The sequence below is a fragment of the Clarias gariepinus genome, chromosome 15, assembly GCF_024256425.1.
Source record: "Clarias gariepinus isolate MV-2021 ecotype Netherlands chromosome 15, CGAR_prim_01v2, whole genome shotgun sequence".
NCBI lineage: Eukaryota > Metazoa > Chordata > Actinopteri > Siluriformes > Clariidae > Clarias > Clarias gariepinus.
Window position 1 is genome coordinate 24,734,210 of NC_071114.1, and position 16,266 is coordinate 24,750,475.

Consider the following 16,266-nt stretch of genomic DNA (forward strand, 5'->3'; position numbering starts at 1 on the left):
ATATGAAGCCAGCCAGCCACTGCAGCACTCTCATTCACTCACTGATGCTCTATACTGCTTATCCTGTACAGGGTCAGGGAAGTCCTGGAGACTATCCCAGGAGACTCAGGGCACACAGAAATACTTGTCTGGATGGGATGTCTGTCCGTTGGACTCACGCACACACTTTCAAAAACTATAGGTAAATTGGAAATGCCAGTTAGCTTAATGTGCATGTCTTTGAATTGTGAGAGGAAACCAAACTAGGCGGAGGAAACACACAAGAGAACATTCAAACTACGAAGGCGGGAGGATTGTACACACTCAGAGGAAAGCACAATCAAACCTCTTTTAATTATGCTGGCTTACAAACACTCATGATTGGCTTGTGTTGTTGTGATCTACGGGAGAAAGACTATGCAGTCCCTCCTACACAGCGAGTATGGCCAAGTTTGCTCTCTTGAATCCCAGGCACAGATGGCTGTGGCCTTTAAGAACCAGGAATTCAAGAACCAGACAAATTTGTTAGAAAGTGCACTCACTCACTCACTCACTCACTCATCGCCTATACCGCTTTCTCCTGTATTCAGGGTCACGGGGTGCTTGGAGCCTATTCTGGGAGACTTAGTGCACAAGGCGGGGTGTTAGAAACTATCAGTACAAATAAACAAAAAAACGCATAAACAGGATTAAAAATAAATTAATTAATTAAAAATATATATATTAAAAAAGTCCACGAATTAAATCAGGTATAAACTTGAGTTTGGAGAACTGTTAGAACCAGAAGTCACATATTATGCAAAAAGTGCTGACATTTCTCCCTCGAAGTTCCCGAATGGTTTTCGAGTGTTTCTGGAGCCATGGAGGCATGGAATTCATATTTAGGTAAAGATTCATTACTTTCTCAGCTTTAACCACACCTACTTTGGGTTTAAATCAAACATACAAGTGTTAAAAGCACCAAACAGATACAGAAGAAGAAACAGATCTTGGCATTTTATTACACAACTCATACTGTATGCACATAGCTGTAAGTGATGTATTATAGGGTTTTTTTTTAAGCTAAGGTTAATGTAAGACCAAATTCCCCTTGGCTTAATGAAGGTTTAATCATTCTGTTTGGAAATCACAGCCCGACTTCAGTGTTCGTATTACAAGAAGTCGTAAGCAAAGCTTTCATGGGAGCTGCAGGAGACGTTTGTTTGTCTGAATGAAAGAAGGCTTTGTGGCTTGTTTTTTTTTTTTTTTTTTTTTATTCAGGCTTTAGCTGGGCATCTTTACACACAGCTGAGAGTCCGGCTGCCAAACACTAAGTAAAAGCCGGACAATGAGACGAGCTCTGGGTCTCTGCTCTTTACTCCAAGAGCCCTTCAGGGGATACAGGCAATCGCCGTTGTGACCCGCGAAAAAGAATATTCGCTGAATCTCAATACTGTTAAAAGAGATTTCTGGATACAATTTTACTAAAAAAAATCATTTTACATTCATCAAAGCAGAGTTTGCATGTTATAATTTTATATAATGGAGTTGAGTCCAATAAGTTATTCCTGGATTATGGACTATCTTTTTGTTTGTATGACTTAAAGACCATGTATGCGCCATGGTCATGAGCAGGATAGGTGTTCCACAAGGGACTGCATTAGCCCCTTTTCTTTTCATTCTATACACCTCTAACTTCAGATAAAACAGTGATCTGTACTATCTGCAAAAATGTTCTGATGCCTTAGGAATGGACGGGAGAATTAATCCAGAGATCTGACTGATTGGTGTAAATTGGACCATCTGCAATGGAACATCACCAAAACAAAGCCAAAGGTTATAGACTTTAGAGTGACCACATCCCTCAATGTACTGTCGCCATTGTGATTGAGTGTGTGGAGGTAGTCAACAATTACTAGTATCAGGGGGTGCATTTGGATAACAGACATAAAACACATTCAAAAGTTAACGCTTTATCAGTCTGTTGTAACCCTGTGTTATGTTAACAAAGCAAAAGAGCACATTACACATGTATGGAGCGTTTTATATATATATATATATATATATATATATATATATATATATATATATATATATATATATATATATATATATATGGACAAAAGTATTTGGCCAAATTTACAATGACATTGTACCCAAATACTTTAATAAGGAGTTTGTCAGGGAGCAACCCTGCGGTGTTCTGCTGTTGATGTTTAGGAGTCGTGTCCCATACATTGACTTTGTGAGTTCCTCACACACCTTGTTCTCAATCAGCGCTGGGCTTTATATCTATCCGAATTTATGCTTTTCCAATTAGCCGAGTTAAACTGCAGATGTATGTGTAATGTAAGTGCATGAACAGCTGCCGCAGAATTAAACAACGCCAGCAGAGAGCATTAAGTCTGAGAGCTTTTCAAAGCAGGAGGAATGTTAACCTCGTTAGAGGCCCATCTATGGCTCTGAGGAAGTGGAGGAGTGTCTAATGGGTCCTGAGACTTGATTATCTTCCAATGTGGTTCACTCGGGTATAAATAACTAGACAGGATCAATTTATCTTCACTCAGAAAAGCTTTCGGGGTTCTGGGAGCAAAATGTGCATATTAGCAAGCGGGAAAAGAGCACCTTAAACTACCTTAACTGTCATCTGATTCATTTGTTCGCAATAACATACTGATAACTGAGAGTGTGTGAGTTCAGCTGTGCCAAGAATGCAGCTGAGAGAGAGAGAGAGAGAGAGAGAGAGAGAGAGAGACTGCACATATGTGTTCATATTAGCTGTGTTTGTAGCTGGGCACAGCTGGCTTTTCCTTTTTTCTTTCAGTCCATTTCCTCTCATTCACCCAGACATTGACCTCACGAACACACACACACACACACACACACACACACCTACACACACACCTACACACACACACACACACACACACACACACACACATACACACACACCCCTACACACCTACACACACACCTACACACACACACACACACACACACACACACACACACACACTTGATGCAGAGCCTAACAACATCAATATGTTTCTCTAATATAACTAGTTGAGACATTAAATGAGTTTTTTCTCTTATGGAAAATTCCCTCTCAATCACCTGAGCCATGATCATAGGTTTCATAAAAACATCATCCCAACTGCAGTTTTCTAGTTAAACTAAGACTCACGGCTATTTCATTCTAAAACCAGACTAATATGTGAATGTGTGGTAGTAGTAAATATGCAGTGTCACTATTATCACCTTAAATATTTTATTACTTTATTTTCAGTTTTTTTTTTCTAGGTTAACCATCTTATCTTATCCTCACCCGTGTGCAGACCCTGATGCCTGCGTGCTACCATTACGTGCAAATAAAGTGTGCGGTCAACTCGCTGCAGCTTTAATGTTTTGGCAGGCAGTACTTCTGCTTGTCATATGCACTGGACGCTCTGCAATCGGATCTGGAGTTTCAGTAGCTCTGAGATGATGAGATTGACCTGATGTACCCTGTTTTCACCCTTCCTTCAGTGAAGACATAAAAGTTGATGATGATGCATGCTGCCAACTTTTACATTGGGGCGAAACATCTGTGACATGCCTATGATGGAACTACCTGCACACTACCTGATTTTAAGAATATATATAGCGTTTTAAGAGAACAATAGATGAAAGGGGGCCAAAATATATGGAGTCACTGGTAACACTCTGATGTTGCAAATATTCCTAAAAGCAGCATGTCCTCCATCCATTGTTTATACTGCTTATCCACCGTAGTGTCACAGGGGGTCTGCAGTCTATCCAGGGAAACTTAGAGCACTAGACATTGGTACATTTCGAATGGGGTGCCAACCCATTGCCACGCACATACACTCACACATCTAATCACACACTACAGACATGTCATTAATCCTACATGGCATGTCATTGGACATTAGGAAGACACCCAGAGTACCTAGAGAAAACCCACCAAATTCCTTGCAGGCACTGAGGTGATAATCCAACCCCCAACCCTAAAGGTCCAAGCCAACATTGCTAACCACTAAATCAAGCAATTTCGCAATGATCTACATTGTTGTTAAATAAAGAACATTGCCTTAGACTGTTTATCCATTTATAGTTGCATTTAATGTAGTAGACTGTCTACAAACCCTGTTTTAATTTGTGTCATAGCAACTATACAGAGCTGTCAACAGTTTAGCTTGTCCTATTACTGAGAAACTACAAAACTCTCCATCCTGTATTGGACACCTTTGAGTTGACACTGGAGACTTCTTATAGGAAATGTTACTTAATTCCATTCGGAGCATCTGCAATACAAATTCCTGCATAAGCTTATTGTTATTATAGAAATAATAATTTATTAGAGCAAGGGCACCAAAATTTCTCTTACACACCTAACATCTGCCGGAGAGCACTGTTATAGAAAACAAATGAACAACTTTTGACAAATAAGAATCAAGCATTGATATTGTTCCTGTAGTATAAGGATATGTGAACCATGATTAGGAAGAACACTAAGAACACTGTATACTGTATTGTATATTAATTTATATTATTATGATTAAAGTGAAATACACTTAAAGAATATATATTGGCAGTATATCATATATCAGTAGAATGTGATAAATTATTATTGAGAATTATTACTCTCTAGCATACAAGGTTATATACTGTATAACACAACTGTTAATTTATAACTCCAATATAAGCTGATTTTATAAGCTTTATACATCCACGTTTTGAACAAAGCATGACACATACCTGCCTGATTTTTTTAACAAAAAGCCGACACATTGTGACGAGTCGTAACACTTCTTTCGGTCATATGATCAGTAAGGCAAATACATTTCCTGTGCAACCCAACAGCTGCCAGGAGGGGTCTGAATGTGTTCAAACTGATTCTGGAGAATGTTGAAGCCAAGAAAACAAGATTTTTACTTTGTTACTGAAGCACTTTAGTATTAATTCAGAAGGTATGTTTTATTAACGTCCACTATACTGTACATTCTGCGGAATAGAACATTATGCAACTTAGATGTTGTTTGATCAACATGTTATATTCTTAACAAAAGTTAGTGAGATAATGTTGTGTAAGTCTTGTGGTGAAGCAGTTAAACAACAGTACAAAACTAGTAAAAGAGTGAATTGTGTACATGGGATGACATGGGATGTACTTACTGTGTGATGATGCTGTAAACTTAAGTTTTGTGCTGGTAATAACGTTTTTTTTTTTTTTCGCATAATCAGTAATAAAAAGGTTTCACTGCAAAAGCACACTCAATGCATGAGTTTGCAATTTTTTTATTTGGTTTGTTTCATTAAACCTCAACCAACATGATATTGATACCAAATTGCATACTTATATAACCACAAGCACAACTTTAGGCTGATTGCTCCACTGGGGCAAAACTGTGAGACTTCACAGAAAAAGAAAAAAAAACTTTCCACTTATATAACCCAAACTATTTCCAAATGAAACATGCACAAAATATTTTCTAGAATTTGCTCCATGCTTTTTCTTTCTATCACTTCTTGCATCATTTGGACGCATGTTTCACTCAATACTGCAAAAATGGAATTATTTCATTTTGCTGTCAAACTGTTCATTTGAACAATTTTCAGAATAACATTATGCCCCTGATCTGAACTTTATAAAAAGCTGTTCGTTTTTCCAGCCTGGTCTATGTTTTTTTCTTTTTTTTTTCCTAAACAAGCACAATGCTGATTTCCACCCTGCTAAAGGAAGGTGAAATTCCTTTCTGCATCATTACACCTAAACACAGTGAGCCTGGGTGGCCACACTAAAACCTCACTCACTGAAGACCTATAAGGGCTCACACATGCCCTGAGTCCAGAGCTCTTCATTTAACACATTAAAAACTCGATGACAGCAAAATGTTCCTGTGCTGTTCTGGGAAAATTGCAAACTATTATTTTACTCAATTAGTTTTTCTACAGATTATCATTTAGGAAACTATAAGAAGATGAGAAATGCATGATGGGAAATAATATATTCTTAAATACCCAGGTTTAATTAACATGATTAGGGGGCCATTACTGGCATTTTTGTTTTCCTCCAAATTATCTTTTAACCTAAAACATCTTACTTTCCCACCATACTATGTGCAGATTTATATTTAAAAAAAAAAAAAAAAAGTACATGGTGCTTTAGGGCATTAGGGCGTGAATCACAATGTACAGTATGTGAAATCTAAAACTTTAACTGTAAGACAATCCACCTCACCTGGGTTGTGTTATGCCAAGACAAATGTTCCACTGCAATACAAAGTCTACTCCAGACCTGTAACCATGCAGGTTCTTTATTACTGATATCTAATTATAAATCGAAATCAAATGAAAATGATATTGGGAGTAAACAGAGATTGTCCTTTAAACAGATTGATATAAACACATGAATTGTTTTCACTGCTTTGCTATGAATTTACAGCATCATTGGTACCTGCCTGAGTTGTGATACTCAATTTATTAGAAAAATAAAATCATTAGGAGGTGCAAACAAATCACAACTGCATGAACAGGATTAAAAAACAGCAGTCCATCTTTTAGTTAAAACTAGTTATAAACTCGAGTAAAGCAGCTGAGCTGAGCTAGAATTCACACACACCATACTGACAGGTCTGAAAGCTCTATGTCTGCGGGGTTTCCCCACTACAAATACCATCCATATATTTACCCTAGTGTAAAGGAAGCATACTTAAGTACTTTAATAGTATAATCAAAGTGCATTTTTTATTCAATGTACTATATAAAATATACATTAATTATACAACTGTTTATTTAAAAAAAATTATATTTTAACATATTATTTTAAATGATGTGCGTCATATAAAAGTAGATTTTTAAATTTAATTTTAGTGTACTGTAAAAAAAAAAAATATATATATATATATATATATATATATATATATATATATATATATGTGTGTGTGTATATTTCTACAAATATTTTACAAATGCCTAGAAAAATGTATACGTTCTTGCTTTAGTGTGCTGTGCGGAAATACAATCATATAAATGTATTTCTTCACACACTGAAGCATACTTAAACATAAACATATCTAGTTATCAATATAACTTTGTATTGAGTGTACTTTTGAAAATGTATATCTTATAAAATAATTATCTATCTTAAAAAATATATATATCTTATAAAGATTTATTTAAAATAGTATAATTTAGGAAATAAGCTTAAATAAAAATATTTCTTCAAATGTTGACACATAAATGAAAATATGAAATAAAATACACTTTAAGTGTAATGCAAATCTGTCTAATAATTGCATATTAAATGCACTTAAGTGAAACTGCAGTTGTATGAAAAAAGCACTCTAAAATATAACAAAATGCATTTACGTTATATTTAAATATTTATTTTTAAGAGAATTTAATTTGTCATAAGTTATTGGAAAATAGTAATTAGCATGAAAGTATGTACTTTCTATAATAAGTACCCTTCAAATACATGTTTGTTTGACATGGGTAACATCAACACATTATAATACTCATCCACGTTCTATACCGCTTATCCTGTACATGATCCGTGAGGCCTGGAGTCGATCCTAGGGGACGCGGGACAGTAGGCAGCTTACACCCTGGATGTAGTGCCAAGCCGTCACAGGGCATACAAGCATGCATAAACCCATGTAAAACATTTAAATATTTACAATTTTTCATTTTGTACAGTAATACACTGTAACTCATAGGCCTGTGTTCTTTGTCTTAGCAATTACAATAATCATTTCTGAGAAATAAATAAATAATCAAAGTTACTTTATCCATTCATATAGTGGTTTGCTTTTTTCGTTGGTTGGATAGGATTTCTTTTTTTGTACATCATCCACCAAAATAAAAAGATACCAATCTGACACTAAGTGGACCTGCATGTAATGAGTCTCTGTTGTTGCAATTCAGTCGAGAGATTGTGTGTGTGTTTTTTGTGAATGTGCATGTGTGTGTGTATAGATAGTAAGGTACAGGCATGTGAATGACAAAGTGATAAGCACTTACATAAGAGCTGTCTTGTATACAAACAAGAAAGAGAAGATTATAGACTAGATAAAGAAATAATAATAAAGAACTTGTTATCGCTGTCGCGGCAGGCTTATTGCTCAAAGCACCGCCGGGTAAGAATCATGATAGCATGCTAGGCTGAAAATACTTTGCAGTTTACAGCAGGGTAGAGGATTTGAGTAAACATGGATTTCAGGAACTAATTTGAGGTAGTAATGTTAAAATTATTGTAAATTATTTAATTCATTTAGTCCAAAAAAAAAAAAAAATCCCAGACCATTTCAAATGTTTTCTGTTTGCTTAGATATTCTCATACTTTTGTCTTATATTTACAGTATTTATTTACAAAAAACAAAGTGAGATAACTGAACTAATAATTGACATCTTCTTAATCACCTGAAGAAACTGGACATAACCTATGGGGGAAAAATATCCATATATATAAATTTCAGTTGACATTATATACTATAGTGTAGATATAGTAGAATTAAGCAATATCATGCTGTTGTTCTAAATATACGAGGGTGGAGCCTGATATTCAGCACAACATCAGGACGTCGAGTGTGATATCGCTTTTATACAACAGTTCCACAAATGTAATTTATTATTAACAAATTAAGATTTGTTTGTTTTTTACCCAATTATTTTTCTCCTTTTGAACAAATCATTCCATGATCGGTGGAACTCGTGTTGAGCTGGAGACAGTTAGCGTCTGACCGTGTAATTAACAAGGGCAAACTTTTTTTTTATTATTTATTATTATTCTTACCGGTACTATGTAACCAAAAGGTGAGAAGAGGAGAATAAACCATAGAGGCGGTGGATAATCCTGAGGAACTTAAAGAAATTACTTTATATTTCCTTTTATTTCACTTTTAGAATATCAGCTAAGTTCAGGATTTCAGAGTTGACTCCCAAACAGTGTTAAATGGAAAGCTAGTGAACTCTGCAGAGTGTGCAATCCCTTGTTCCACGCACAAAGTAGTGCCCTTCAAAGGAATGATTTAAAGGCAATTACTAAAAAACAAAAGTGTTGTTTAAGATCACATAATTTTATCAGATGTGTTTTCTTGCTTGTGGGTTTTGGCAAGCAGATGCTCTCTCCCTTCTTTTCAGTACCATGGACCGTATCAACCAACTTTCACTCATGCTGGTGACTGACAGGTCCAGTGCTCTTATGGACTACAGTGTGGGAGAAAATTAACTAGGCAATATTTAATGGCTATAGAACTTGTAGTATCGCTGGAGCACCACCCCATGATGCACCACCCCATTTTGCTCTTACTGTGCAGGCGTGGTTAGACCAGCATTTTCCAGGACATTAGCTGGGACAATGCAGACCTCAGGAGCAGCCTCCAAGAAGTCCAGATCTCTCTCCATTGGATTTTTTCTGTGGGGCAACACAAAGGACAAGGTTTACAGGACAAGGTCTCTCAAGATATGTAATAAAGTACATATACAAATTCGTTTTAAAGAATTTGTATTGAAAATATGGACTTTATTACCATAAAAGGTTTGTAATGCCTAGTTACTTTTCACCCACCCTGTATATCCCTACTCATCTAGTCCAATAAGATTATTCAGTTGGAAATAACTCTTGTAACTTGTGCCATTCTTGATCAGGTACCAGAAAATAAATCTGGAACACCAGACTTGACCTGGCCAATGAGAAAAGAACAGCTCAAGCTTTCTAGTGGCAAGCATTCCAGTAGATTATGTAGTGAAAAAATGTGCTCGATGTGTCCCGTTACTGATACGAGAATGTGGGTAAAATCATGTTATCTTCCTACAACTTTTAGTGCATTCCTCTCTGCTGCACTTTCACAGTTCTGTGACTTTGTTGTGCCTGAGTGCACAAAAGGCACCTTGTTACACCCCAACGATCCTCGACAGACATCAGAGAGGAAATGGTGGATATCTCGGCTAAAGGTTTCCTTCATGAAAACATTTTTGTCAAACAAAACTGAGTGGCCAAAGTTGCATCGCTCGATTGCAATCGCACCTTTACTGTATGTTCAGGAAAAACAAAGTAAATTAATGTCTCATGTGACAAGTCAATGAAAATATGAAACAACTTGAACAGAGAAATAGTTAAGCTCAGCATTTACCAATAGACCATTTGCTCTGATTAGAAGAAGATTACAGATATGGCCAGGAGAATAAGGTTAATTGTACAGCTAAGAGGATGCAAAAGCTGTAGTAATGAAAGAGGTTGGAGTCTCTTTTAAACGCTAAGGCTGAGCTTACAATGCATTTGAGAATATTTACAGTATACATTCTTTAAGTGTGTGTTCTGTGATTAATTTACTTTATTAATTTCATAAAATACACTCCGACCATGAAACAAGCTAAAATTGAAAAAAAAAATTAAAAAAGTATCTACGGGGCTATAACTGTAACCCATTTACAGATGTGCTTCGCTCAAATATTTATTTTTTAAGACACACCATATCCACATTTTCATACTGCATATTCAAAATTTATGATTAGCACCCATGTGACAAGGAAGTGTACTAATAAGTACTGTTTTTTTTTCTATGAAAGTATATACCTTATGCTCAAAAGGTTGGAATTACATGCAAATTTCTTTGTTTTTATTTAATGCTTGATTTCCTACATCCTACAACAATATTGGGGATTCCAAAACTATGGAATTACAATTATAAAATCAGGTAGTTATGTAACAACAACAGCAACAACAGTCACTTGTTATTTTAAGACACGGAGGTTAGCCTTTCTGGAATAATTTTTGCAATGCACAGTATTGTGTCAAGTGCATTTGCAAAACCCAACCAAGCATCGTGATGAAACTGGCTTTAATGAAGACCTTCCCAGGAAAACAAGACCAAAACCTACCTCTGCTGCAGAGCAGAAGTTCATTTAGCCTCAGAAATCACCAATTAACAACCAGCACCTCAGATTAGAGCCGTTATGAAGGCTTTACTGATCATGAGTAGTAGTATATATATGAATAGTAGTATGAGTAGTAGTACAGTGTATATATATAAACAAAGCATTACCACTGCAGGTTTTGTTCTGTGGTTTAATAAAAACACAGACTTGACAAACAAAAGGCAGCAAACCACAATGATCACCTGATCTCCTTCTACTGTGTATAACAGTTAAATAGTGTGGTAAATCACACCACAAAAAAACTAACAAGGCTATGAACTTGTTTGCGTTTTGTTGTTTGGTGCCAGCTTGATAAAACCCATTATGGTAGGAATTGCGCAATCAAAGAAAGATTTGTTTTGGATTTGTTTATACTGACAGGGTTGGGTATCATCAAGAGTACATCTATTGTCCCATTAGTATCTTTAACCTGTAACAAAGGTAGAGTAAAACATTTTTAAACATTTTAAAAATTATATATATATATATATATATATATATATATATATATATATATACCCCCATATTCATATATTTGTATATTTTGTAATTTTTTTATTATGCCCTTATTTGTACAGTTTGTATATTTTACTAGTTACATTTATTTTCTTTTGTATTTCATTTCTTTTTATCAATATTTATTCCTTATATATAGTTTTTTTTTTCTTTTTAAGGTCACCGGCGGTCGTACAAGCATTTCACTGCATATCGTACTGTGTATGACTGTGTATGTAACAAATAAAATTTGAATTTGAAAATAAAATTAGAATAAAATTTGAATTTAGAGGACTTCAAGATGGACGCAACTACTTTACCTTTTAAGGGAAATGATGCAGGTACAAACAGTGACAATGATAAGGTAAAGTAGAATTAGGTGCCTTTACTTCTGAAAGAATACATACAATGCACAAGGTCTATAGAATGGAGAGCTTTTTAGGGAAAACAGAAACACAAGTATCAAATTTTACTTTTCCTCTAGTTACATTTAATTTGTATTTTTTCCCCGGGAGGGAACATGAAGTATACATTGCCTATGCCTTAGATGCAATGTACATACTTCTGGCAGCAGCACCATTCATTCGCAGAAACAAAGGTGATGCTGAGGTGCTCTCATCACAGGCTGTCTTTTCTCCCACTAGCATGTATTTCAACATGGGAAGCTCTATGATGTACCTTTTACAGTAATTAGCTTTTAAACTAAAGAAACCTTTGTTGTCCCTAATGTCCAATTATGTACCTAAAATTGTCTTGCAAGCATTCTAAAGTCAGGTGTCCAGGTAAAATATACATATTAAAGGTACAAAAGTACCACAGCGACAACAAGAGTATAATTTGTTAGCTCTACTTCTAACAATGTGCATTGTGCATTGGCTCTAGCAAGGTTAAATCTATTATACATAATGATAGTATGTATGTCCTTAAATTCAACCTAAAAGTTGGAAGATGTACTTTTTACATTTTACCCTAAATTATTATTATTATTTTATCTTAATAGATTTTTTAAATCTATAAATATTTAATTGTTGTTTTGTATTGTCCCCATTTCAAACTCCTGTGCTTAAAGGAATGAAAGCAATGCAACCTGAGCTGGCTTTCTCTCCCAGCCTTATCCTGTTATCCACTGACAGATACAATTACACCCACTTTTCTTGCCCATCTGCTAAAAAAAATGGCTTAGCATTACCTCTTCTCTCATCTCATCCTTTAAAAACACTTTATTTTGGGAGGTAACATAGCATGCATTTTCCTCCAGTAGGATTCTCAGACACTGCCAGTTGAATACCTTGCAGCTATTCCTGCAAAGAACCAAGATCTGTCTCCCAACGGGTCGTTCCCTGTAGACCGGCGGGAGGCAGGTATGGGGTATCCTGGCTCTCAGATAACATAAACAGTAGCTCTTCTCTGAGCTCCTTGAAAAGTGAGCCGAGTCAAAAGGGAGAAAAGAAATCATTCCAGTGTCGTGACTTCATTCTCATGACTGTAGGTGAGGATGTTGATTGACTGGTAAATTAAGAGATTAGTCTTATGGCTCAAATCCATCCTCAACACTACAGTGTGTTAACAGTAAAGACCTTAACGTATCTCACACTCCCTTCTCCTGTAACTTCTAAACAAATTGCCTAGGTATTTAAACTTTTGGGAGCATGCCATACTTTTTCTGAGAGAGGAGCATTAAATATTAATGTGATAATTATGCTTATTCATTGATGCTCCAGAAGCCTACTTGCCAAACTTACTATCCCAGTCCTTCCACCATGTTTGGCACATATTTTAAAAATATAACTAAATAAGGTACTATTGGATAAATATAGAGTCATAATAAAAATCAAGTTTAATCCAGATCCATAAACACCTACCTTTCTAGGCATATTTTTTTTATTGCTGACTGGCCACCTTATTAGGTACACCTGAATATTTATGCAATTATGCAATCAGTCTGTCATTTGGCAGCAGTGTGGAAGCAGTGTTTGGACTGTTCAAAAACTACTAATCGGCTGGAATTCTCATACCTAACTAAAACAGGCATGTCACTAGGTCTTCAGCTGTCCAGTTTTGGTAACCCTCTGCTCATTGTAGACTCAGCTTTCTGTTTTTGGCTGACAGGATTGGAATGCGATTTGGTCTTCTGCTCTTCTACCATATTTGCATCAAGGCTCTGTGTGTTGTGTTTGATGAGATGCTTTTCTGCTCACCATGGTTGCCAAGAGTGATTATTTGAGTTAGCTCTCCTGTCAGCTTAAACTAATCTGACCAAGCTCTTGGCACATCAAACTCTAGTGTTTATGATAAACAGTTTTGTACCCAAGTCTTCCTCAGACAATAATTGGTAACCTCAAAGTGCACTTCATGTAAACTTAAATGCATTTTCTGTTAGGCAATTGCATTTTTGACCATATATTCTTCCTCATGTTTCTGCCTCATGTCATCTCAGGGAGTTTTTCCCTTGCCATCGTCACCTCCGGCATGCTCATTAAGTATAAATCAACAATGCCATAGATCTATACATTTTTGTTGAATTTAAAATGTATATAATGAATATGTATCTCAGGAAAGTTGCTTTGTGCCAAAATCTATTGTTAAAAATGCTACAAAAATCGAATTAAAATGAAATATTTTCACTTCTCAGCTGAAATGAGTTCAGCTGGGAACCAAACACCAATGCAGATTCAGTCTTACAACTGTCGATGACAAGAGACAATCAGAATGTCATAATTTCAATGTTAATTTGGACAACAAGATTATATGAAAAAGTTGAAAACAAAATGCCGAGATTGAGGTCTCAGAGCTAATCCAGTGGTTAACATTACTCAATTTTTAACAAATTACAAATTAAGTCATTTAGAGTGCAACTATATCTGGAATTATAGGATTTATTTGACTTATATACAGGCTTGATAAACATTTAACCAGAATTAGTTTGGTCTTTACAACTATATTAAGCTTCAATAATTAATCAGTTAATTAGAAACTGCAACAGCCTTTGAAAAGAAGTGTCTGTGGTGTAATCTTAACAATCACCCTCAAACCTTGGTACAAATTAACACTGACGTCAACAGTAAACAGTAAAATGTGATACATGTACAACAAAAAATAAGATCTGTGCAGTCTAACTGACTAAGTGCACCTTTGCCAGAGGTTTTATAATTAGTTTTTTTTATATTGCATGAACAACAGTCAAAGAGTCCAGGTGTTAATTATCCATATTACAGCTAAATCTCCTGTGGTTTATTGAATCTTACAGTGTTTATTTCAGTCCAGACGGATATAAATACAAACAGTCATCATGTCTTAATTCAACTCTGGGGAATTTTCCTGTCCCTGTGTGTGTTGCTATACCAGAGACTCGAAAACAGGGGCAATGTCTGAGTCTTGGCTGTGCATGGAGCTGAGTCCTGTGTCTGAATCATCATCATTGGTGCTACATGCTTTAGCAGCAAGTCCTCTGGCCTGCTCAACCCATGCACCATGTCTACTCTCTGCGTCTTCATCAAGTCTATCAGTGTCCTTCAGCACATCACACCCGTCCCCCTCCTTGTCTTCCTCTAAATCGAGTGAGTCCACTTTTTCGAGCAAATCTCTCAGCTCTTTGTCTCTTGCCCTCCAGATGTCCTGAGTCAAGTCCAAATCATTCCTAACTGCCTCTAAATCTGTGTTGAGCCTCAGGCCGATGTACAAACTCGCGTCGAGTTGAGTCCTAATCCGCTCCTCCTCCAAGAGCGGATCGTCCTTTGGAGGCATTTCACATTCGTTTATCTTCCATGTTTCATTTATTTCCCTGAGAGCGATGTTATTTTCACAGTCCTTGTTAGCCAGTTCGTCCTGTCTCCGCTTCATCCACCTCTGGTTTAGCTCCTCCTGGATATCTCTGGTGATGCTGTCCAGAAGAACCTGACGTTCGGTTAGATCCTCCTGCAGCCTGATGACCTCCTCACACTTTCGGGCGTACTCCTCCAACTGGGCAACAGTCTGTTCTCCATCGACGGGGCACGGATGCTTGTATGGCGCTCCCTCCACCAGGTAGGTCTCCTGGACATAGTTGGCACCATGCGTTCTTACTCTGTCCAAGTGCACCTTGGCCTCGTAGAGCTCGATCTCGCGGTCCAGCTCCTGGATGCGCTCCACCTGCTGCCGGATGGTGTGATCCTGAGAGACCACCAGATGCACCAGGGTCTCCATTCTCTCCGCGTCCTTGCACTGCGCCTTGGCACGCTTCTTATTGATTCGCTCCAACTTCCTGAACGCCTTTCGGACCACGCGCCGTTGCTTCTCGGGCGACAGGCCCATGGTGGCTTGGCGCACGTTGCCCTCGCGCACGCATAAGTTCTGGCGGCTGGGCACGAGGCGCGCCTCTGCGCTCCGTGGCGCGCTGCTGGCTAACGACGCGTCCTGCTTGACGAGGACAAAGCACACGTTCTCCTGCTCTTCGCCCCATGCGTTCCACAAGCGCAGGATTTTCGTCTTGTTCGGCAAAACGCGCTCGAATCCGCGCCACTTCTCCACAATGCAGTAAGCGCGCGCTGACGCGGACGCGCGCCCCTGCGAGTTTTGCTCCTCCAGCAGGACTTTAATAACGTCTGCACACGTGGTGCGCTTAGATAAACCCGACACGAGCTTCTCCTCCCGGCAAACCCACACGGAAATTCTGCTCTCTTCATCCTCCATCTCTGACACTCGAGCTCATCAGAAGTTTTGTGCGCTTCCAGAAATCTCGGTAACGGGTGCCGGTAAGAATCCACACACTCTGGGCATAAATCCGGTCAAAAGTCTCTTGCAAAATACTTTTTTTTTTTCGTCAAAAAAATAACAGATCACCATAAAGTCCCACGAGCGTCCATGTGTTTGCCGTGGACTGAGCGCGCGCGCACACTTCACACCGCGTCTCCTGTT

The 16,266-nt window shown here is 37.4% G+C and overlaps 1 protein-coding gene across 1 annotated transcript; it reads right to left on the bottom strand.

Annotated features, from left to right (window-relative positions):
* Positions 1-14,235: 14,235 nt before the first annotated feature.
* rassf10b (Ras association domain family member 10b) lies at positions 14,236-16,266 on the bottom strand. Its single transcript, XM_053513461.1, has one exon. The coding sequence runs from the start codon at positions 16,039-16,041 to the stop codon at positions 14,710-14,712; it is 1,332 nt and encodes a 443-aa protein (XP_053369436.1). The 5' UTR covers positions 16,042-16,266; the 3' UTR covers positions 14,236-14,709.